The sequence below is a fragment of the Sorex fumeus genome, unplaced genomic scaffold (genome assembly GCF_029834395.1).
Source record: "Sorex fumeus unplaced genomic scaffold, SorFum_2.1 ptg000024l, whole genome shotgun sequence".
NCBI lineage: Eukaryota > Metazoa > Chordata > Mammalia > Eulipotyphla > Soricidae > Sorex > Sorex fumeus.
In genome coordinates this window covers 3,577,506-3,602,199 of record NW_026606081.1, presented here as the reverse complement: position 1 = coordinate 3,602,199, position 24,694 = coordinate 3,577,506, and the positions used below count along the sequence as shown (strand labels likewise).

The 24,694-nt window shown below is 38.1% G+C and overlaps 1 protein-coding gene across 1 annotated transcript; it reads left to right on the top strand.

The window, feature by feature from the left end:
- CFAP97 (cilia and flagella associated protein 97) lies at window positions 1-23,923 on the top strand. The gene is made up of 5 exons (XM_056114232.1): window positions 1-133; window positions 4,538-5,583; window positions 17,425-17,693; window positions 20,924-21,074; window positions 22,924-23,923. Exons 2-5 carry the CDS (start codon window positions 4,551-4,553, stop codon window positions 23,049-23,051), a joined length of 1,581 nt encoding a protein of 526 aa, XP_055970207.1. The 5' UTR covers window positions 1-133; window positions 4,538-4,550; the 3' UTR covers window positions 23,052-23,923.
- The last annotated feature ends 771 nt before the right edge of the window (window positions 23,924-24,694 follow it).

Here is a 24,694-nt window from a genome sequence, read left to right as displayed (position 1 = left end):
CGCCCGCCGCCCGAACCCGAACCCTCACCCTGAGGGCCTCTGAGGGGCTGTCCTTCACCTTCCGCTTCCTCCTCGGAGCGGGGGGCCTGGAGTCGGACCCGCGCGGAGCCCCGACTCCCTGGAAGCAAAACAGGTATTTCCACAGCGGGGGGGGGGGGGGCCCGGGTTTTCTTTTGGGGGGTCGCCTCGTCCGCCCACCTCGTTGGCCCGTCGTCGCCCCCACCACGGAGACGCCTCTGAAGCAGCAACAGCCGGAGCCCAGCGCGCGTTCTGCGGAGGTCGCGGGGCAGCGAGCGTCGTGCCGGACCAACCCGACGTCCTCGGTCCCCTTGGGCGGCAGGAAGGTGGTTTGGGGTCGTAGGAGCCTTTTCCTTTGAAACGTCCACTTTTCCCCTCTGGACTGCGAAGGGGGCCGTTTTGATGACTCGCTCCTGTCCGTCGAATCGCAGGAGCTTTGACGCAGTGTCCTACTGAAAGGATTGCCTCGTGGATGGGGTCGCTGGAACTTTTTTCCCCCGGAGAAGTTAGATCTTCCGAGTGGATGGTGGTGATTTGTGTTGGTTTGGGGAGCCGCATCCGGTGGTGCTCCGGGCTTACCCCTGGCACGGCCCTGCTCAGGGGTCACCCCTCGCGGGAGTCGGGACCATGTCTGGTGCCAGGGATCAAACCCGGATCGGCAGCTTGCAAAGCAGGTGTCCTTCCCCTTTTTACTATCTCTCCGGCCCCTGTCCGAGTGTTTTAATGAAAGGATTTATTGGATGATTAAGAACCTAATGGAAAGCAAGAAGAATCTCAAAAGGCACTGGGCTCTGCATCACAGGCTCATGAACTGTGACCACTGACGGAGGCAGATGCTTCCAACTTTTGCAGACTGCGAGACTGCATAACGCAGATGGGTTGGGGGGGGGGGACGGGAGTGTCATCAGTTGTGATTGTGTGTGCCTGAGAAAGAGTTGTACACCGTCATCAAGTAAACTATCCCAGGCTCGCAGGGAGTAGAGTTGCTTTTGGCAGTGGCAACCCAGTCTCCAGGGAGCACCATCCCAGATGGGGAGGTGGATGTATCACACTGATGAATTAAGCCTACAAAGTACTCCTCATAACAGCAAAACTCTCAAGATGCTCACTAAAATGACATCAGTGGAAGAGAACCTCAACAAACTTTTAGAGACTGTTTGAGTAAAGTCTGTATAGAAATCGTAGAGCTAGAAAATATAGTTGCTGGGCTGTACTATACAAGGGCTGGAAAGCAGCGATAAACCAAAAATTACTGAGATTTTTGAAAGTGGAAACCATCAAAAACCAGGAAAAAAGGAAGAAATTAAAGCAGTGAAAATAGCTCAAGAACTGTATATATAGGACAGCCCCAAGATAACAGCATTCACTTCATAGGGATTCAGAAGAGAATGAAAAGGGCAGAATTCTAGAAGAAATATTAACCAAGAGCTTCCACGCAGTGAATAAAAAAGCAGTTACCAGAATAATGTATTCCAAACAAATCCAAACAGTGAGCCCCAAGACATACCGTATAGTAAAAATGATAAAAATCAAAGAGAATCCTAAAAATGGCAAGAGGACAAGACGTAGCACTCATGCAAGTCAGTGACATGATATATATAAAGAACTGACTGAAAAAGTCTCTGAACCAAGAATGATCTGCCCAGCTAGACTATCACTTTGATTTTAAGGAAGAATAAAGAGTTTCATGGGGCATGAGAGATAGTATAGGAAGTAAAACACTTGCCTTGCATGCAGCCTTTCCACCCCCAGGTATAGTATCCTGAGGCTGTCTAGGAGTGATCCCTGAGCATAGAGCCAGGAATAAGCCCTGAGCAAAGCCAGGTGTGGCGCAAAATACAAAAATTAAACAAGCAATTGACTGTGTCAAACTACTGATAGTTAAAGGGATTTATTGCACGAAAACCAAATTCTTAAGTTCTCTCTATAAAAGGAAAAGAAATGCCATTTGAAGGTAGCAAGATAACTGAAAAACAGTGGGGGTCTGAAGTGAGTACAGCAGGTAAGGTGCTTGTGTGGCTAACCCTGTTCAATCTCCAGTACCCAGTCTGGTCCCCCAAGCCATGTCAGGAGTAGTCTTTGAGCTCAGAACTTGGAGTAAACCCTGAGCACCACCAGGTATGGCCCAAAAGCAAACCAAAAAAGTTATCTAAAAATAAAACGTGGAAAAGGAAAAACAGTGAGGAGTCTATTTTCAAGTTTGTGTATTCTTTTTCATCTTCATTTTGATAAATTAATACATAGTTCTTTTTAAATAGCTCTTATTTCTCTTGAGATTTCATTATGTTAGTACATTTTTCCATTGCATCGTTAAATTACATTTCTATAAGGGTTTTGTATTTTAATTGACTGCCACCATGGAAGTGGTCAATTAAAATACAGTCAATTAAAATACAAATCTCTTATAGTAATGTATGGACTATAAAAATATAATTTCTGTCTACGTGCCATATCCTGTCTTGCTCCATTCTCCATTTACTCATCAACCAATTACACTGATTTTTTTTTAATTTTATTGAATCACTGTGAGATAGTTACAAGCTTTCATGTTTGGGTTACAATCACACAATGATCAGACACCCATCCCTCCACCAGTGCACATTTCCCACCATCAGTATCCCTGGTATGCCCTCCCCCCTTCCCAACCCTTCCCCTGCCTCCATGGCAGACATTCCCCATAATCTTTCTCTACTTTTGGGCATTATGGTTTGCAATAGAGACACCGAGTGGCCATCATGTTTGGCCCTTTATCTACTTTCAGCACAAATCTCCCATCCCGACCAGTTCCTCAAGCCATCATATTCTTAGTGATCCCTTCTCGATTCCAGCTGTCTTCTCCCCTTTGCTCATGATGCAGGCTTCCAGCTATGGAGCAGTTTTCCTGTACTGTGTATTTACTATCCTTAGGTGTCAGCCTCATGTTATGTTGTTATATACTCCACAAATGAGTGCAGTCCTTCTGTGTCTGTCCCTCTTTTTCTGATTCATTTCACTTCACATAATGCTCTCTCCATGTCTATCCATTTATAAGCAAAGTTCATGACTACATCTCTCCTGACAGCTGCATAGTATTCCATTGTGTAGATGTACCAAAGTTTCTTTAACCAGTCATCTGTTCTAGGGCACTTGGATTGTTTCCAGATTTTGGCTATTGTGAACAGTGCTGCAATGAACATATAGGTACAGATGTCATTTCTGCTGACTACACTGATCTTTCATAAACATTTGACTTGTATTTCTTTTAGATCTGTTTGCTTATTTTTATCTGCCTGGTGTTTCTGATCCTAACTCTTCATTTATTTATTAATTTTCATTTTGGATGTCAAAAAATTTAAAAAGTTAATGTATTTATAAATGGGCAATGCCATTTTATTTTAATAATTCCTGATTTGAATAATTACTTTAATGGAAAAATAATACTCCTTTTCAGGTGTTTTAGTATTACAAGCAGTCCTGCAGTTAATATCATTTTCTCTTTTTCAGCATTATATTTGTAGCCAGACTTTCAGAAAAGAGTATACTGATTGGAAAGGTTTTGCACTTTCTGGCTCTGAAAAAATTGCCACATGATTTTAAAGGAGACAAGATTCAGTTTTTCTAAACTGAAAAGTTAGGCTTTGATTTCAGTTTCAGTATAGATACAGACTAAGTTTTTTTGTTTTTTTGTTTTTGATTTAAAGAAAAGACAATTTGATTAAGTACTTACAACCCCCAGAAATTTTTTTTTTTACTTAGTATTTGTTTGAGGGACAGATTTGGTGGTGCTCAGGTTTTATTTCTGATTTTACACTTAGGAATCACTTCAGGCAGTGCTCAGGAGACCATATGAGGTGCTGGGGATCAAACCCTGTTCTGCTGCATGCAAGGCAAGCATGCCGCCCACTGTACTATCTCTCCAACCCTGAGCACAGCCTGTTGTGACCCAGAAAATCTTTTAAAAATTTCAAACTTTTGCTTACCTTTTGTTTCTGTCTTTCCCCTCATGTTAAGATATTTTTTAAAAAATAAATTGTGTGTTTAGTGTTTAGCAAGGAGTGAATTATATATGAGAAAAAACAAAAGTATATTATCCCCGGTGGTGTCACATTAGAGCAGTGGTAGGAACTCTCTAAAGTAAAACCTTCATTTTATTGCCAGTAAGGCATATTTTAATATTGCGGGGAGTGGACAATAATACAATACTGTAGACCAGAAATTCTCACATTTAGATGACCTGCCTCCTATTCTGGGAGGAAAAAAAAATATTCAGCTTTCCTATCTTTAAGCATATAAGTAGGAAGTGCCCCCACTTGCATCCAAAGCTGCTACTGTCCTGTCCCCCTCCCCAGGGCTGTTGACTTGTTTATTTTTCAAGCTAGTGGTACATACTGCCTTTTTAGTCTATTATCACTGGTGGGTTTAGTTTTGTAACCGTTCTTTTAATATATAAACTAGAATTCTTTCACTTAATTTATATAATTATACAAAAATGAAAATTATTTGAAAAATACTCCAGTTTGATGGTTCTTCTTATTTTCAGATATATTTTTGCTATGATGGATCGATTTGGAGATGTATCAGAAGGTGAAGTTGACCATTCATTTTTTGACAGTGACTTTGAAGATGCAAAGACATGTAAAAATAATTTAGTTTTTGACAAACAAAAGGATAATTCTAAAGAACAAATAGATACAGATACGGATACAGAAAGTACAGACTTAAAATTTGGAGTAGAAGAAAAGAAAAATTACCTGAATGATGAAGGAAATGAAAGAAGAGAGAAAATAACTCCAGAACAACGCCCTGTAGAAAATAATATAAAAATAAGAAATTCCTTATCATTGACCACTTCTTCAAGATCAAAAAAAGTTTGTGATGCTACAACAGGACATAAAACACACTTGCCCATTCCAAATGGTGTTCCTAAAATTATAAAAAAGGGTGAAAACAATTATTACACAGATGGAGAGGAAAGCAGTGATGATGGGAAAAAGCATCTTGTTAGGTCCAAGTCAACTAAACCATCTAATAATCATAAGAAAGGTGTAAGTAAAAAATACTCCAAAAATAGTTCTTCTTCCTCCCCTTCCTCTTTGTCCTCATCTTCAAGTTTAGGTACAGATTGTTCAGATCCAGGGTCAGATTTCTCTGATTCACCTCCATTAGTAAAGAAACATGGACCCAGTGTAACCCACTTGTCACCAAAACAGAAATACAAACCAGGAGTAAAATCAACAGGAATCCAGCCTTTAAACACTAAATCAAAAGTTGGTGACGGTGCTGAGGAATCGGAAGAAACAGTGACAGATGTAACTCCTTTATCATCTCCAGGCATCAGCCCTGCTCAATCTTTTGAACTAGGACTATCAAGTGATCAAAAAGTGAAAGTTAAAAGACAAGAAAATGTGAGTCAAGAAGTATATGAGAATGTTGAAGACTTAAAAACGAGTTCAAAATCAGGCAGAAAAGGGAAAAAGACTGGATTCAATCTCAACGTGCAGTCATCAGTGTTAGAGTCCAATTTAGATCAGAGAAGTAAACAAAGAACATTCCATGACACCATGGATCTCAACCATCTTTTGAAAGGTGAGTTTCTCCTTTAAGTGAAATATTTCCATTTTCCAATAAAATCTGGATTATCATACCTTTGCAAAGTTAACTAAAACTGGAAACTAAATCACTGATAACTGTTTTAATACTTGAAGTATCTGAGATGAATAAGAATAAGATAAATAGGAATATGGATGGATAAAAATATGAATAGGAATAGAGCCGGGTGTTTTCCTACTTTTGATAGATGGACATAAAGTGTAATTCATCTTGTAAAAGCAACACTACAATGATTACTGTTGTATGGATTTGAGTTTGAAGGCTTAGGTTCAATCCCCATTGCCACAAAGAAGGGAAAATGCAAAGCACTACTAAGGTAAAAATAACATGACAGCCGGTCTTCCTACTGGTGAAAAGGTATGGGTGCTAGCAAATGAAAGAATTTGTAATGTATATAATCTATCCAGATTTGGGGGGAGCAGGAAGTAGGGGCATTATGCAGTGGTACTCAGACCTTGCTCTTTACTCTTTACTCAGATCATTTCTGGTGGGGCTCAGGGGACCATATTGAGTGTTGGGGATCATACCTGGGTTGGACAAATCATGCAAGGCAAGCACCCTACCCCCACCTGTATTCTCTCTCTGGCCTGGTCTGTTCCGCTTTTAAGTTAAATGCTGAAGAGAGTTACTTGAAAATAAGTTGTTTGAATAGTAATTGTTTTAAATAATTTAGAATTAGGATAATTATTGCTATATTTCTATCAATTTTTATTGACATTTGGTTTAAAAATAGCATGTTCCAATAAAAAGGTATGACAAACTTTGTTTGGACTAGTTAATGTAACTGAAAATACTGAGTTTGCAGGTTAATCTTCAGGGCAGTTAAAGATGACTTTTTTTTTTGTTGAATAAATCAGTTTTTGTTTTGTTTTTGGCCTTTTGTGTCACACCCAGCAATGCTGAGGGGCTACTCTGGGCTTTGTACTCTGAAATTACGCTTGATGGTGCTTTGGGGACCATGTGAGATGCCAAGGATGGGGCCCCTGGTTAGCTGTGTGCAAGGCAAACGCCCTACTTGCTGTGCTATCCCTCTGACCCCAGTTGAATAAACCTTTAGTTTATAGATAGATAGATATGGAAGTAAATAAATTCTTTAGTAAAATACTCATAAATTGATAGATGTTTTGGAGCAGTTTACACTTGTGAATTTCCCCCCTCTTTTGTATGTTCTCTCTTCCCTTTGCTCTGTACTTAACTATTGTCTGTGTCTGAAAAATCATACCCTTGGCATTGTCCATCACCATCTTAACGAAACTTTTACTCAACTAACTTTATTGATATATACATATATATATAGTTGTTATTCGTTTTGTTTTTGTTTTCAAAGTGGCCTCTCAGTGTTTTAGGGCCACACCCCAGAGTGCTAGGGGCTGCTGTGTTTCAGGAATCAAATGCAGGACCTTGCATGGCTCTACCTCTTTGTGCTCTCCTTCCTAGTTTCCTGTCTTTCCCCTCTACATCTGCCTTTAAAACCAGAGCAAGCTTTTGAAATACAAGTTAATTCTACTGATGTTTAATATGAAAGTTAATTCTTAAATTAAAAGCTAATTTTATTCCTAATCTAATAGTCTAGAAGACTCTGTGTCGACTCTCATCCAGCACAGTTACATTAGTGTCACTTGGAGTTCTATTAAATACTAATGCCTAGGTCCTGCCACAGAGATTCTGATGCAGTCGGTTTAATATTAAGGTTGATGAGAATCATTTGTCTACATCATGTGAATAGTATACAAATAAATAAATCTCCAGGTGTAGCAGACATTGGTATGTATTAAACCAGTGGTTTCCAGTCTGAGAACCACTAGTCTATAAGTGTAAAAAGGCTTAAAACTACTGGAAAAGATAGTTGCCAACTGAAGGAATTCTCAGGGAGTATCTGCTGCTATTGAACAATGCTAATGGTCAGGAAATGGATTATAAACGTTTCAGTGAAATTGGATTTTTTTAACAATTACCATTAGTAGGAGCTGGAAAAATAGTACAGTGGGTAGGATGTTTGCCTAGCACACGACTGACCTGGGTCAATCCCCAGCATCCCAAATAGTCCCCCAAGCACTATTTGGAGTAATTCCTGAGTGCAGAGCCAGGAGTAACCCCTGAGCATCACTCGGTGTGACCCCAAAAGCAAACAAAACAAAAAACCAGTTACCACTAATCTTAGGTTTACTATAAAAGGTAAAGGTAAAGGCCCTCCCGTTGATCATCGATTTGCTCGAGCGGGCCCAGTAACGTCTCCATTGGAGACTTTGTTGTTACTGTGTCTGGCATATCGAATACTCTCGGCAGCTTGCCGGGCTCTCCAAGAGGGGCGGAGGAATCGAACTCGGGTCGGCCATGTTGGCCGCTTGTAAGGCGAACGCCCTACCCGCTGTGCTATCTGCTTCTACATTAATTACTAATGTATATCTACTAATTAATCTGTTATACTTGATTAATATTCTTTATAGGGAAAAATCTTTATCAAACCTTCTAGTAACAGTTCTAGTTTTTTTTTTATTTTGGGTCACACCCGGCGATGCTCAGGGGTTACTCCTGGCTCTGCACTCAGGAATCACCCCTGGCAGTGCTCAGGGAACCATATGAGATGCTGGGAATTGAACCTGGGTCAGCTACGTGCAAGGCAAACGCCCTAGTCGCTGTGCTAACACTACAGCCCCAGTTCTATTTTTTGAAGTGGGGCGAGGAATGGGTTTGGGCAACACCTGAGGGCAACACCTGAAGGTGCTTAGGGGCTACTTCCAGCTCTGTATTCAACCTGTATTATATGAGGTGGTACTTCAGATCACGCAGTGCTAGAGATTGTCCCAGACCTTCCTCGTGAAAGCATGCACTTCGCCCTTTGAGCTTTCTGTCTCTCCAGCTCACAATTTCCATTTTTTAAAAAAATTCTTAAAATCACTTTCCCACCTTTATGACTTTGTATGATTTACCAAGTTTGTGATTTGAGTCTGTCTTCACTCTTGTATAGATTCCACCAATCGCAGAGCTTGAATAGAGAACTTTAAAACTTTTGGGGGCTAAAAAACAAAAATGTTTATTTTAAATTAAGGACCCCTGAGCCAGAGAGATAGTCCAGGTTTTAAGACACTTGCCATGCTTGGTGACCCTATTTGGAGCTCCAGTAGGGGTCACTCCAGTAGGAGTCGCTCCTCAGCATAGAGCCAGTAATATTCCCTGAGCATTCAGGGTCTGGCCTAAAAAAGTTTTTCCAAAAAAGTTGAGTACCCAAAAAGCTTCTAAAAAATTTTTGTGATTATATATATAATTAATTTGCCATACTAGAAATCAAATAGAATTTTAAAATAGAAATATTAATTCAGTTAATATACTTTTTAAAAAGCCCCAAAAATGAAAAAATAATTTTTTGACTAATTTCATTTTAAAGGCCCATTGTTACATTTTAAGATTTTGTTTTGGGATCACACCTGGTGCTGTTTTAACCCTGTCTCTGTGCACAGGGGTCACTTGTGAGCCATATTCTGATCGTACATGATGCTAGGTATCAAACTTGGGTCAGTAACCCAAGTTTGATACCTATGTATCTGTCTCTTGGCCCATGATAAATGCATTTTAAAAAATCGTATAAGTTCTATTTTATTTCACAGATTTATAAACACCATCTATTCTAGGAGTGAGTAAGAGGGGGACACAGACAATAAAGTCTTTTGAAAAGAAACACTTTACTCGTGGAATGGTCAGATTTCTAAATACTGCCTACTGGAAAATAGTTTGTGCTAACGGAGTATTTATTTATTTATTTATTTGCTTTATCTTGGTGAACTATTTGTATTTCTTAGGAATATTTTGGATATAAGAAACGGATTTGTTTTTTGGAGGATTTCCCAGTGGTGCTGAAAACACCAGGACAATACTAGACTGTTCCAGGGAGGCCATGTGCTATTGGGACCCTGTGCAGATCAGTCATGTGTTCCAGCTCCCTAACAATTTTTTTCTAAAACAGTATTTCTCACATTGGAAGTCTCTGCAGAAATAGACCAGATTAGCAGTTTGATTCAGTGGCCCAAAAATGTTACCAGAGACCTAGATTCTTCTACCCATTTTCCTCAACCTTGGTGTTGGTTTCATTTTGAGACTTGAATGATTTGTCTGTAGCAATTTCTGACTTTTATATCCAGCTGTGATAGTAATGTCCAGAGAAAGGGAAATTGTCTTTTTTTAACTTCCAATGGGAAAACCTATTCAAAGAAGCATTCTCAGCTGACTTCCACTTAAGATTTTCCTGCCCAGATTTGGTTATACACTCATTCTTTAAACAGTCTTTGGCAAATGGAAGGGGATTATCCCCATCAAATTACCAGCCCTGATAACTTCCAAGCAGCACAAGCACTACTGGGTTGTCAGTTGTTCTAGTGCTCCCAGTACTGCTGTCACCAAGCAGCACTGCATCACTAGGCAGTAATGTTGAACACTCTAGGAGATCCAACCCCCACACCCCGTCATCCAAAAAACCCTGAACTGTTTGGTTCCATTGAGAATGAATACTGGTATCCCTCACTGTTCCTTTCTATTCTGTTTCTTAAACTTAGATAATAATAACAACAACAAAAAGTTCCTTAAAACAACAACACTAAATCCCTGAACCTTTGCACCAAGTTATAGCACTGAAACATTTTTAGGATGGAAACTGAATTTAAAATGTAGAAGAACTTGCTTCAGACTGCTGCAAGTAGAGAGATCTAAGTGAACTGCTAGTAAGTGGTGCTCAGGGTTTCTAAGTGCACGGGACAGATGGTATTTGTCATTTGGTAAATCTGTTAATGGAGTACATAATTGTACAGTTTACCATAGATTCTTTATTATAATTAAGGCTTTCTGTTGCATAAGACAGTTTTTCAAAATTTTTTTTTTGATTTATACACTGGAACGTGTCATATCCAGTACTGTAAGTTGTCTTTAGTTTTACTACATTATGACTAAACTGACTTAGTGAAATGGAGAAATGTGTAAGTTTTATTCTTGTCTACTGTCAATCTCAATTTGCTTTATTAAATTTCTCTTTGTATGGGTTTTTCTGACCTAGGTAATTTCTTCTCATTCTTTTCCATTTCTTGGAAAATAAATTCACTTATGTAGGGAAAACCATAATGACAACACATAGCATGTTTTAAAGTTACAAGTATGAGTATTCATTTATATGTGTGTAGGGGTCTCTACCTCCACATACATTTTAGTTTTTAATTTCTCATATGTGGGATAAGAGTGCCAGAGAGACAGTACAGCAGGTAGGTGCTTACCTTGCAGGCTGAAGACCCAGGTTTAATCCCCAGCACCAACAGGTGTGGCCCATAAACAAAAACCAAAACGAAGAAAACAACAGATATTCAAAGTAAGTCATTGCAACTGGAGATTTTCTCTTTAGGACTGAGGTCTCATGCAAAGAAGGGTGGGTGGGAGGGACCCTTGGAACACTGGTGATTAGTGGAGGGAAGTAGCATTCCAGTAATAGGTGTGGTATTGGAATGATGTGTGCACGTAAAGTATAATTGAACAACTTTGTAAATCCATAAAAATGGTTTTAAAAGATGTATGAAAATGAGATGTGAACTTGTTGGATGACTGAAGATGGTGCAGTCTACTTGACATTTCACTTTAAGCATTTTCACTGCTCAAATGCAACAGTATGTTTAAACAACTGATGAATTCAGATACTGCATCTGAATTTTAAAAATCTTACAGTAAATACTGGGTGAGAGTTTAGTAAGGGATGCCCGTATAGCCATTCTATTTCTTGAAAATGACTTACTAAATCGAAATTCAAGAAACAAAATAGACTATGAAACAAAGTTTTATGGAAAAGCATCAGATAAGTTTTTCTAATTATAGGCCAAGGAGTAAAGAAGCAGCGTGGAGGGCTGGCTGGAGAAACAGTACAACATTCAAGGTACTTGCCTTGTCGTACATGGCAAGAACCCAGGTTCTGTCCCTGACATGTATGTGGTTTACCCAACTCCTCTGTCCCTAAGCATTGAATCAGGAGTAAGGCCTGCGCACAGCCAGGTGTGCTTCACCCCCACCCCCTCCCCCCAAAGTAAAAGAGCATTATATTCTTATATTTTTATATAAGGAGGTGAAAAAATTTTCTAAAAGTAGCATGAGAAATTTTTAGACTTCTGGATAAGAGTATAACCATAGACATGCAATGTCTTTTCTGTGGCCCAGTTTCTTCATTTTGATGAGGTAGTTGATAAAGGTTGCCAAAGGCCATTTCAGATTCAGTGTTGTGGGATTTAATGAGAAATATCGGAAGGTTAGTGTAGACAGGCATTATGCACGTCCAACTTTAAAACATACCTTGAAAACTTTACAGAATTAGTTATTGTCGGCTTTTTTTCCAGATCAGTTATGATTTGTGGGGCGATCCAGCTATACTGGAAGCCTGATTTTGCTATGTGAATGTGGAAAATATGATTGGAATTAGAGCTTTGCCCTAGAGCAAATTCTGTATAAGCAAAGAAAGCATTAAAAAAATGGAAATAGTGGGACAAGAGAGACAGTACAGCATGTAGGGAACTTGCCTTACACAACTGTAACCCAGATTTAATTCCTGGCACCCAATAAGTTCCCCTAGGCCCCACTTGTAGTGATCTTTGAGCTCAGAACCAGGAGAACACCTCCAGGTATGGCCCCCAAACAAAAGTGAAGTAGTGGAGTAGAAGAAATCCTAGGTATTGTGTTAGGGCATGAACTCATTTAGAGAGCAAGAAACTTACATGACTCAATTTGAAAATGTTTCATAATCTGGGTAAAATTAGTCCAGTTAAACTTAAAGAAGAATAAGAGAGGATGAAATTGTCATTTTAGAATCTCAAGTTTTAGTACATGGACGCAATGAAATAATTAGATGTATTATTAGAAGATGTACTCAGGGAAAACTAAGAGAAATAAGATTAAGAAATCATTGATGAACAAAGAAAAGTTTTAAATTTAGGGCTTTAAACTGTAGCAGCATAGCAAAGTGACATGCCATTGTTGTTCAAGGGGAAAATACAAACTCCCATCAGAAAAGATGATGTCTGTGCTCCATTTAGCTAACGGTACATTATCTCTGGTGCATCTCCCATCCTGTACCACTTGTATGTTTCTTGGTGGAGGTTATAGGGTTCTCTAAGTATAGTATCATAACATCTGCGAATAGTGAGAGCTTGATTTCTTCCTTTCCTACCTGAATGCCCTTAATATCTTTTTCTTGCCTAATCGCTATTGCAAGTACTTCCAGTACTATATTGAACAGCAGTGGAGAGAGTGGGCATCCTTGTCTCGTCCCTGATCTTAGAGGGAAGGCTCTCAGTTTTTCCCTATTGAGGATAATGCTTGCTGTACGCTTGTGGTAGATGACTTTAACTATGTTTATGCAGTATTATTAAAGTGATGTATTATTCCTGTTGCAATGTAATAAGTTACCCCAACACGTAAGAGATGGAAACTCTAACTTCCAGAAAATTAGAATCACCTGATTTCTAGATTACTCACGTGATAGATGCCCAGATTTGGGGTGACCTGAAGACCAGAGGGCCCACATGTGCTGTGTCCATGTCTCCTACCTTCTTACATTATGTCCATGTCAGGGTAGTTGTACCCTACATAGTGGCTCAGGCTCCCAAGTTCATTGTTCAAGGAAAGAAGGCAGAATTCTCTTAGCCTTTTGTGACCTAGGCTTAGAAGTTCCATAGCCTAATTCTATCCACTTTGTATCACTGAAACAATTATGAACCTTTCAAGATGTAGGAGCAACATAAACCCAATCTTTTAATGGAAAGAGTGTCAAATATAACATACACATATTTAAAAACTTCTCTTTAATCCTCCCGAATATGTCCACCCATTTATTTTCATATTTAAAAATGAATTTCCTCTTTCCTGAGATCCCTAACTTCAATATATAGAATCCAGATGATGTCCAAGCAGGTTTGGTTCCTCTCCTATTAGGAGACTTAAAAATAACAAATTTTATTATTTTATCCCTGACATGGTTTCCTTAGAGTCTCTTTAATTTTTGTCTGGCAACTGATGAGAGTTTTTTTTTTTCCTATCCTGGCTTACTAGACCATTAATACTTTAAACTTTCTGGGTAGATATTTGCTTTGGCAACTCCTTCAGTGGTAGTGTTTTTTTCCCCCCATTTTCTTTGTCATTGTAACTGACTTCATTACTAAAATTCTGCTATTTTTTCTCATTAATCTTCTAGAGTCTTTCCAGTTCCACTCTCCACTGGGTCTTAAAGCTAGTGCTTCTGTGTTTTTGTTACAGTTGTACTCCACTTTCTGGTACCAGATTCTGTGTTGTTTTTGCTCTGGAAACAAATAAAAAAAAATATATAAAGCAGCTACCTAGGATGACTCAAAGACTAAGATCATAGTACTTACAGTATACTCTCTGTGTGGTTTGATTTCATCATAATATGATAGCCCCCTTGTAATCAGATGTGGTGTGACTCAGGACCAAACTCATGTATTCCAGCAAACAGATGTTGGGGGGGGTGGGGGGTATTTGCTTGTGGGGGACTTGTTTCCCTTTTTCCCTTGGCTCTGAGTGTCTTCTTTTGACCATTTTGAATTGATCCAAGCAATAACAAGCCTGTCCAGAGTTAAAGGACGAATGTCAAGTTTACCAGCTGAGATGATAAGTAAATTGAATTATTACTCCCTCACTTTTGACCTTTCAGTAACAAGTGTTAGATTTAAAAATCTGTGACTATGTATACAGATTGGATTCTTAAAACATACATATAATAATTTAGTATGACTTTGGGTAAAGTGATAGTATTATACATAAGTTTTATTTTTTCGCTTTCGGACCACATCTCTCAGTGCTCAGGTCTTCCTCCTGGCTCCATGCTCAGGGGTTAATCCTGGCAGGATTCAGGGGACAGTATGTAATGCTGGGGATCAAACTTTCATGCAAGATGCCTTGCCCACTATACCATTTTACTAGCCATACACATAAATTTTAAAATTCTGTCTAGTTAGTGAAAGTAAAGCTGATTATTTTTTTTCTCATTTTATTTAAACACCACAATTTACAAAGTTGTTCATGATGATTTGTTACATACATTCAATAGTCCCAACCCAACCCAATCCCACCACCACTATCACCTTCCCTCTACCACTATATCCATATCACCGTATGCCCATCAAGCCTGCCACCATAGTCAACCTACAATAATTTCTTTTATATTGGTCTTTTACCACTAGCTAACGGAATGCAAAATTAATATTGTCAATTCTATTTATAAAAGAAATAAAGCTGATTATTTTAATAGATGGTGTTAGATGATCAAGAAGTGACTATAGTGACAATGGATCAACACTGAGACAATATGGTATTTGAACAAAATTGTTTCATTAGGGAAAAGCATTTTAAATGTGACTAAGTATATATATATTTAATATATAAATAGGTTTATATAAAAAGTAATATTCCTGGAAGTTTATTCAAATTTAAAATAAATTTATATTAAATTGGAAGAACAGTGGATGACAAATTTGTAGATGCTTAATACTGAAATACCTACTTTAGAAAAATATAATACCTGGTATCATAGCATTTCATACATATATTTTCCATCAGAGGAAGCAAGAATGCTAGTTTTTACTATTTTTAAAGTGAATTATACAGAACGTCCTTTTTGCTTATGGATGTTTTGCTATTGACTTATTTTACTTTATTTGGGGTTTTTTGTTTGTTTTTTGTTTTATTTTTTGGGGCCACACCCAGGGGCTACTATTTGCAGCTCAGTGCTTGAGTTTCAGACAGAACTTGGGGTACTGTATGGTGCTGGGATCAAACCTGGGCCTTCTATATGCAAAGATTGCAGTCCCTATGATTTATATCCTATGCCCTTCCCCCCTCTTTTTTTTTCTTTTTTTATTAGTGAAACACCATGAGGTACAGTTATAGGCTTACAAATTTTGTGCTTGGGTTTCAGTTATACAATGATCAAATGCCCATCCCTCCACCAGTGCCCGTCATCCATCACCACGGGTCCCAGCATCCCCCCACCCCCCATCCCCCCATCCCATCCTGCCTCTGTGGCAGGGTATTCCCCCTTGTTCTCTCTCTCTTCTTTTGGGTACTGTGTTTTGCAAGAGAGGCTTTGAGTGCCAATCATGTTTGGTCTATAGACTACTTTTAGCATGTTTCTCCCACCCTGGGAGCGTCCCCCTCTGTTTTTACTTCAAAAAAAATTATAGAAAACTGGAGAGATAGTACAGTGGATATGTCACTTGCCTTGTATGCAGCCAACGTAAGTTCAATCCGTGGCACCCAGTATAGTCTTGTGGGCCCCACCAAGAATGATCCTTGAGCACAGAGCCAAGAGTAAGTCCTGAATATTGCTGGGTATGCCCCCAAGACAAAACAAAAAAAAAAAAACCCACAATTTCTAGAACTGTAGTAGAAAAGGATAGGTGACAGGTGTGTTGTGGTAACATTGTACCTCTAAAACATATAAACACACATTTTTGTAATCCATTAGTACCTCAAAAAATAAATTTAGAAATCTTTAAAAAAATTTTATTGGGAAGGTAGTTTACTTGTAGTGATCTTTAATTTTAGAAGCTTTCATGTATGTATAAATTTACCTAGAAGCTTTATTCACTTACAAAGTGCATATTTAATGAATGTAAAATAATTACATGCAGTATGTCTGTGTATTTGTGCATGTGTTCTCACTGAGGTTTTACCATTAACTAGGTATGGTTTCCAACTGTGCTTTTACCACTAGTTTCTAAGTAGCACTGTAGCAATGTTCTCCCGTTGTTCATCGATTTGCTTGAGCGACCACCAGTAACGTCTCCATTGTGAGACTTGTTGTTACTGTTTTTGGCATATTGAATACATCACGAATAGCTTGCCAGACTTTGCCCTGCGGGCAGGATACTCTTGGTAGCTTGCCAGGCTCTCCAAGAGGTCACCATCAGATCATCCTGTTGTTCGTCAATTGCCTCAAGCAGGCACCAGTAATGTCTCCTTCGCCCTAGCCCTGAGATTTTAAAAAGTGCCATATTCAAGGCTCTTTCAGGGTTAGAAGAATGAGACCCATCATTCAGAGAGGGGTAGAGGATAGTTTCTAAGTAAGAAAATGAATTCCTATAAATTCAACTAAAAAAAACAGTGATTACTTTAAAATACTGCAAAAACCCAAAACCAAATAGACTAGTCTGCTAATCCAGATTACTGATCTACTCATTTTTAGTATATACTTAAACTGAAATACTGAGCAAGCTTAGTATTTTCAGGAAATTTTGATAATTGGGCTGGAGCGATAGCATAGCGGGTAGGGCGTTCGCCTTACAAGCGGCCAACATGGCCGACCCGAGTTCGATTCCTCCGCCCCTCTCGGAGAGCCCGGCAAGCTACCGAGAGTATTCGATATGCCAGACACAGTAACAACAAAGTCTCCAATGGAGACGTTACTGGGCCCGCTCGAGCAAATCGACGATCAACGGGAGGGCCTTTACCTTTACCTTTTGATAATTGTTCAGTAATCAAAGATTATTACTATAGGAAAATGAATTGAACATGATAAAGACATCAATTATATCTGACAACCAGTACCATGTGTGTTTTTATTAAAATATTGTCATAGTTTGTGTAGATTGCTGTATTTCAAGAACCCAATAAGTATAAAATTCTAATTGCCTCTTAAATTTTTTATGTAATTGTAGTTTTATCTTAACAGTGTTATACAGACTTTTTTCATTAATAGTTTCCTTTTCAAGGATCAGGAAGCTTACTGCCGTATTGCTGTACTACTTTGCTTAGCTGTTTTTTTCTTTCCCTTGTCCACTTCTCTAGCTTTTCTGCAGTTAGAGAAAAGAGGACCACAGAAACCTCACTTTGATCAGCCTTCAGTAGTACCGAGGAAAAATTACTCATTCTCAAAAGAGGAAGTGAGATTGATTGATCGGGAAAATCAGAGGCTTTTGAAGGAACTCTCAAGACAGGCTGAAAAACCAGGAAGCAGAAGTACAGTTCCTAAAAGATCGTTGGGTCCTCCCCCTAAATTATATCATAGTGCTCTCAACAGACAAAGGGAACAGCAAAGAATTGAAAGAGAAAATTTGGTAAGTAACAAGCTTTTTACTCTTCTAGAAAATTCATTTGACTGTGCACTTTACAACCTGTTTTTGTAGCTAGCAAATTGTATGTTGGTGAAACATTAAAAGAAAGTCCTGAAAGCTTCTTGTTTTTCACTAGATCTGTTAAATTACTGCAGTAATTTAGGAATTAGGGTCCATAGGTCAGATGATTGTTTGACCAAATAATTGCTCTAAATTTAGTATATTTAGTTAGATTCTTGAAAACTGATGACTTATATTTCATTTATTTAAAAGATAAATACAATCTCAGAAGGTCATACTTAGTGATCTTCCACTTAATGTATAAATAATGTTAAACATCAGTCTCAATTTGATCCAATAATTGGGCCACACCTGTTGGTGCTCAGGGCTTACTCCTGGCTCTACAGACTCAGGGATCACTCTTGACAGGGCTTGGGGTACCATATGTGGTGCCAGTGATCAAACACTGGTCAGCCAGGTGCAGGGCAAAAAATCTTACCTGCTGTAATATCTCTCCAACCCCAAAAACATTTGTTATAGTTGCAGGACTACTAAACCAGTCCTTTCACCAGTGTTTCCAGATCCCTCTACCATTATCCCCCTGACCCTGCACACCCCCTCAGTTCCCAGTCCGTTGATCATTTCTTAGGAATTGTTTTCATTGGGGATTGTCTTTCCTTGTTTCTTTATACTCGGCATATGAATGATATCATCTGAGATTAACCTTTTACTTTCTGCTCACTTCAGTTAGCATTCAAGTTACAGCAAATTGCAGTGTTTCATCTTTTCTCACAACTGAGTAGTACTCCACTCTGTGTATGTACCACTGTGTCTTTGTCCACTCATCTGCTGTTGGGTACTTGGTTATTTCTAATCTTAGCTATTATAAATAGTGCTGCAATGAATATAGGTTGTGGTACTAAGTCTTTGAAATCTCTTGTCTATTTTACACTCAGAGTACATCTCTGCTTGAATTCACATTTTGAATGCTGTCTAGACACGTATGGCTGAGGGCCTTGGGTAGTGCAGCTCTGAATCAGAAACTAACATACAGAAGTGCAATGGAAAGTATAACCAAACAGAAAAACCAAGTTAATGTGTTATAAAATACTACTTATTATAAGGAAAGTTAATTTTTCATATCTGACTCTTCATTCTTTAAACCAAAATAAAGCTATTTAATCCTTATCTTTTCAAAGCTGTTTTTGACTTTTCCTTTGGATTCTTCATAATGCTTATTTTTTCTATTTAAAATTTTTTAGTATTTCCATAGAATTTGATTAAGTTTGCAATAAAAATCATATTAATTGGAGTAGGGCATTCTTAAAATACCTTTTATTCTAGAAGTGTAATTTTCTGTTTAAGCCTTCCTATACTATTCCAGTGAAGCTTATTGTTTTCATTAGAACTGTAATTTTGTGTCACTCTGAAATGACACAGATGAAGAAATATGTGTATTTCATTTATTTTCATTATATTTTTATTGCTTTTATAAATGAAGCTTTTTTTGTATTTATTTTATAAAGACCGGTCACCTAGCAAACTCTTATTTAAAGTCACATTGGCTCCAATAATTCTTCAATGTGAGCTGATAAACTTTTAAATCTGAATATCAAGATGTTCATAGAACAATTGTGCATCCACATACAGGCTTTTGTGTTAGCTATTTCTGTGTCGGATATACTGCGCAGAGTACATTTATAATTCTTATGACTTATTTCCGTCCTTTGTTCCGTCTCACTATTGAGACCGGTTGAGATGACTGAGGCACAGTGGCTAATGCCGTTTGTTCCCATAACCTTACATTAACTTGTTAGCAACCCAGAGCTGTTAGTTCATGTAGGGCCACTTCGCTCACTGTGGTTGGGCCGTCACTTTTCCTGGCTTAGGGCACCAGGACTGAACCCCAAACCCATGCTTGCTTTCCACACACAAAGAATGTATACATTCATCTATCTGAGTTATCACTGACCCTCAGCTATTTAGACCAGTGGAATTAAACACAAGTGCTGTGCAGAGAAGGTAGAATGGGGAGATCAAATATATTTCACAAAATTGGGTCTAATTGTTTTTATTTAAAAGTATGCTTTTAAATCTTTCTGGTGAAGTTTGAGATTTTTGTTATGTGTTCCATTAAGTCTGTTTTTCTCTCTCATTCAAAAGGGGGGGAAATCAAAAGAATTTTATCCAGTAGAGGGCGTACATGCTGCACATAGGCCCTCCCGTTGATCGTCAATTTGCTCGAGCCCGGCAAGCTACCGAGAGTATTCGATATGCCAAACACAGTAACAACAAAGTCTCCAATGGAGACGTTACTGGGCCCACTCGAGCTGCACATAGATGTAATTATATTAGAGCTTCGTTGTTTCCAAGAAGAAAATTATTCTGAAGTAGTCTTGTTAAATCATATAATCTCCATTTAAATAACAATCTCATTTTTATGAAAAGTATAAGAATTTTAGGAGGAGGATGGGGAGAACAATAAGGAAAAGAGATAGTTTCACTAGAAGTTTAAAAGAAATGTTTTATTCCTTTAATTATATGTCATTTTCTGAGCTATGAAAGAAGTAGAGGGTAATCAGAGTAAGTTTAGGACTGTAGAGATGGTACTGTGGATAGGACACTTGTCTTGCATGAGGCCTCCCTGGGTTCAATCTCAGGCACCCCATATTATCCCCTGAGTTCACCAGGTGTGATTCCTGAGTGCAGAGCCAAGAGTAAGCATTGAGTACTGCCAGGTGTGGCCCCAATACCAAAAAAGACACCAAAAAAAAAAGTGTTTAGGAAAGATTTCTACAGGAACATATAGGCTTAGAGCCTGGAGCTCTAATGGAATAATAAATCTAATTTATCTTCCTTAATCTTTGTTTTTGAACCTTCTAAAAATATGTATGTGTATACATGTTTGTATTTTAAAACTTAAGGGGGCCCACCTGCTTTAAAAAGTATTCAGTAGTTGGGAAACTGAAGAGAGGTTACAGTGGGTAGGGTGCTTGCCTTGTGTTTGATCAGCTGACCTGGGTTTGATCCCTGGAGCCCCATATGGTCCCCTGAACATCGCTGGTGTGGCCAAAAAGAGACATAGTGGTGTTGAGACACCAAAATAATAGTGGAGGGAGATAAACATTGGTGAATTCATGAATTTTGTGTTCTAGAAAGTACTTGTCTTTTTAAAAACTATTGCTGTTTATCTTGGATAATGTTGAGTTTCAAATTGTTTGTCTTTAACGAAGGCGTTATTGAAAAGACTTGAAGCTGTGAAACCAACAGTCGGTATGAAACGCTCAGAACAGCTGATGGACTATCATCGCAATATGGGTTATCTCAACTCGGTTCCATGTTCAAGACGTGTGAGATCAACTCTTGGCCAGTATAGCCCATTAAGTGAGCATATTCAAAATTATTTTGTTTCCATATTTTATTCTTTTTTTATATTTTATCGTTTAAAAAATAGAGCATACATTCTTTCAGCTATCTTTAAAATACCAATTTTTAGAATACATTATATTCATTTCCAGTCATGCTTTGTGTTTTCAATTTTTTGTGTTAAAGATCAAACCTAGCATGTCATATGTACAGAGCATGTGTTCAAACAACTCACTTGTATTCGAAGTTCCTGGCATGCTACTCCTTTGTATTATTTCACTTCATTTTAGGTTTATCTTACAAAATGTGATGGCATCATAGGAAGAACAGGCAATAAGACTATTGAAACTATCTGTAGAATCTTAGATGATAAGACACTTTTCATAATTTACTAAAGAAAATAAAACAATATGCTGTTTAAATGTTGTTGAAATATTCCTAGCTAGTTACTGATAATATCTTCCTCCAATAGTTACATGTTTTGTCTTTCTCTTAGAGTAACACAAAACTTGACAAGTATAGAGGAGTTATCTGATACATTCTTTCTTAATTTTGGATTTGATCAGTCACTGGTAACAAGTAACCAGTGAACAATGAACACCTAGAATAGAAAGTGCTTTGTGGATTCAAAAACACACCCTACAGAACATCGAAATCATAGCCAGCCATAGTGGGGAACCCCTACTGCTGCTGTGCCCCCTGTTAACTCCAAAAGACAGTGCTCTGTGACTGTGTCTCATCTCTTCTTAAGCCCAGACCCACATACAGAGTTGACTGAACCATCTGCAGGCCGCTGACCATAGCAGGGCAGCTTGGGGGCTGCAAGCTGATTTCAAGTTATTTTGAACATTTAATTGTAGCCCAGTCCCTCTCAGACTGCAATAGGCCTTGCCAAATGCTATACTTTTGGGCTACAGGACACTTAGCAGGTGTTCTTGAACCTGGTACTACAGTTGCTGCACCTGGCAAACACAAATACTTTCTAACTACACATATCTGTTGGGTGTTACAGTTGCCATTGGGCACTTAGGGTTGTGAAACCCCAGTAGGTAACAACACCTGCTTGATCTGGACAGCACAGTAGCTAGCAGCTGTGAACCCTGGATTCTAGCCCATGGCTGCCATGCCCCTGTTGTAGCTGCTTATAGTACACTCATGGCCACAAATTACCAGGAGTCTTCCAGATTGACACAAACTCAGAGCCACAGTCTCTGTCTGGGATTAGCACATGTGAACCCAGGATTGCTGCTTAGGCCTGCACAGACTTGGACCCTTAGTCTTAGCCTTCACACAGCACCTGGCATTATGAAGAAGTGGAGGAATTCACCTGCGTTGATGATGGAAATAAAAATCTGGAAGAACACAAGCACATTAGAGCTTTCTAAACTCTCGGGTGAAGACTTTATGGATTCCCACTTGTTATGATTATCAGTGAATTGAGGATACAGAGACTTTCAATAAACACATAGAAAGTATGAAAAATATAAAGAATTTCATTCGGATCTGATTTGTATTTTTCCTTCCAGAAACTGTTGGTTTTATTTTTCAGTTCCTTTAACTGCAAGGTTAAATTGTTTGTGCAAGGCAAGACCAGCGGCTTACCTGCCATACTACCTCTCCCTCTAAATTCTCCCTATCCTCTCTAGTATCTCAGCAGCATGGTGGTTACATTTTTTGGTTTATGAGGACTTCAGAAGTACATTTCTGATTAGAAATTACATTTTTAAATTGTTAAAAACACTGAGGTAGGGAAGAAAAGTTTAGTCTAAATCTGAACTTAAAATTTAAAAATAAAACTTATTTGATATTGACTTAGCTATTTGGTTTAAATATTTAAAATCGTTTCTTGTTCTTTGTATATTTTCAGGAGGAGCTTCCAGGACATCTAGTGCTACCAGTGGTCTCAGTTGTAAGAGTGAGCGATTAGTTTTTGACAAATCTAATGGCCTGTTGCTAAGACCTAAACCCCCTAATGTCCGTACAGCTTGGTTATAAAACATTTTTTAAAGATTGGACAATTCTTATTGAAGTGCTCTTGTATATTACTATAATTCTCTCTGTAAACATCTTTGATAGGGTTTTAAGCAGTTTAAGGTATAAAACTGTGTTTTAACACTATAATTTGAGTACAGAATTGTTTTAAAAAAATGTAAAACCAGTGTTTTCTATGATGTATTTATAGAAGATGTTTATGACTTAATAGAGAAGTGGTAATATGCATGTGTGCTTTCTCAACACGGAAATAATTCAGCTGTCATGCTGACAAGACAATGTTATAGCATCACTGCACTTTGGATGTTAAATGTATAGTTCTCATTTTACATTTTTCTTTTGCATTTCTTGTAAACTCTAAACCATGAGTGTAGCTCCTAAATTTGACTTTGGTTTGCTTCAGAATTTAGATAGCGCGACTCATAACTTGACTGTAAAATTGTTACACTTTCTTATGACTTCCTGAAATTTATTTTTATTGGTGGAGCAGATTTTAGATTTGATAAGCAGATGGAGAGAATCTTGTTCTGCGTAGTCCTTGTTACTCAGATGTAGTTACTGCCTTTGTAGAAGTGTGCTTAAAGATTTGATCAGCATTCCAAACCATTTCAAACTGTATCTTTGAAAGTCCACTCTAGAATCTCCCATTCTGTAAAGAATTGTTAATGATCTTGAGATGTAGGTGGCTGCAGTCTACAGCTTTGTGAATAAGTTAGGTGGGGACCAGATCATTATAAGCAAAAACAAGTATTTGTTGACTCAGCAAAATAGAACCACTTGTGAAAAGACCAAAGGCAGATTGAGTTGTGTTACTACAGTGTTCTTAGGTGATGCTGTTAGCAGGTTGTAATAGATGTAGTTAATATACATTGAGAGAAGAAAAATGAATGCACCGTCATACAGTTGTAGGAACAGCAGCTAATGTTTTCAAGGAATGAAAAAAGAGTCAGCAATGGTGGTTCTACTTTTTATCTGTTTGACTTTTCAGTCTATCCTTAGAATGTGTTGCAAGGTATCCATATGCCGTGTTAATCTTTATTAATCTGATATTAATCATTGTTTCAAATTATGCATTTTAAAAACTTGATAGCCACAAGAGGATTTTTCATTTTTCTTGTGTTAGCATGTCCTCTCTTAGTACATCTTTGGCAGTAAGCCAAACATCATTTAACTAAACATCAATTCAGAATTCCTTGGTCTTAGTTCATATTTTGTTAAGGGTAGAGTGTGAGAAGAATGGGAACAACAGGTTTTAAATACATGTGAATGCAGCCTGACTCAGATTTTTCTGCTTCTTTCTTTGGACTATCATGATTGTGAGATATTTCTCAATGCTTTTTTCTGGTGAACAGATTTTTACTGCTTTACAGATAGGTTCCATTTATACTAAACAAAGTTTTTTTTAACTTACTGCAGTTTTTAAATGCTTATATAACAGCATATTTTCTGAGAGAAAAATTGCTGTAAAGTTCTGCATTTGGACATCTTCCCATTAATAAGCTGATTTTCAGTTGATTTTTAATTAAGGGGGAAAAGTGACTCCTTTTAATTTGTTATGGGAAAAAAAGTGACTCCTTTATGTTCATAATGGCATTTGTCGCTAAGTAAATTTTGTAAGAATTTTGTTGCCACATCAAGAGACAGTA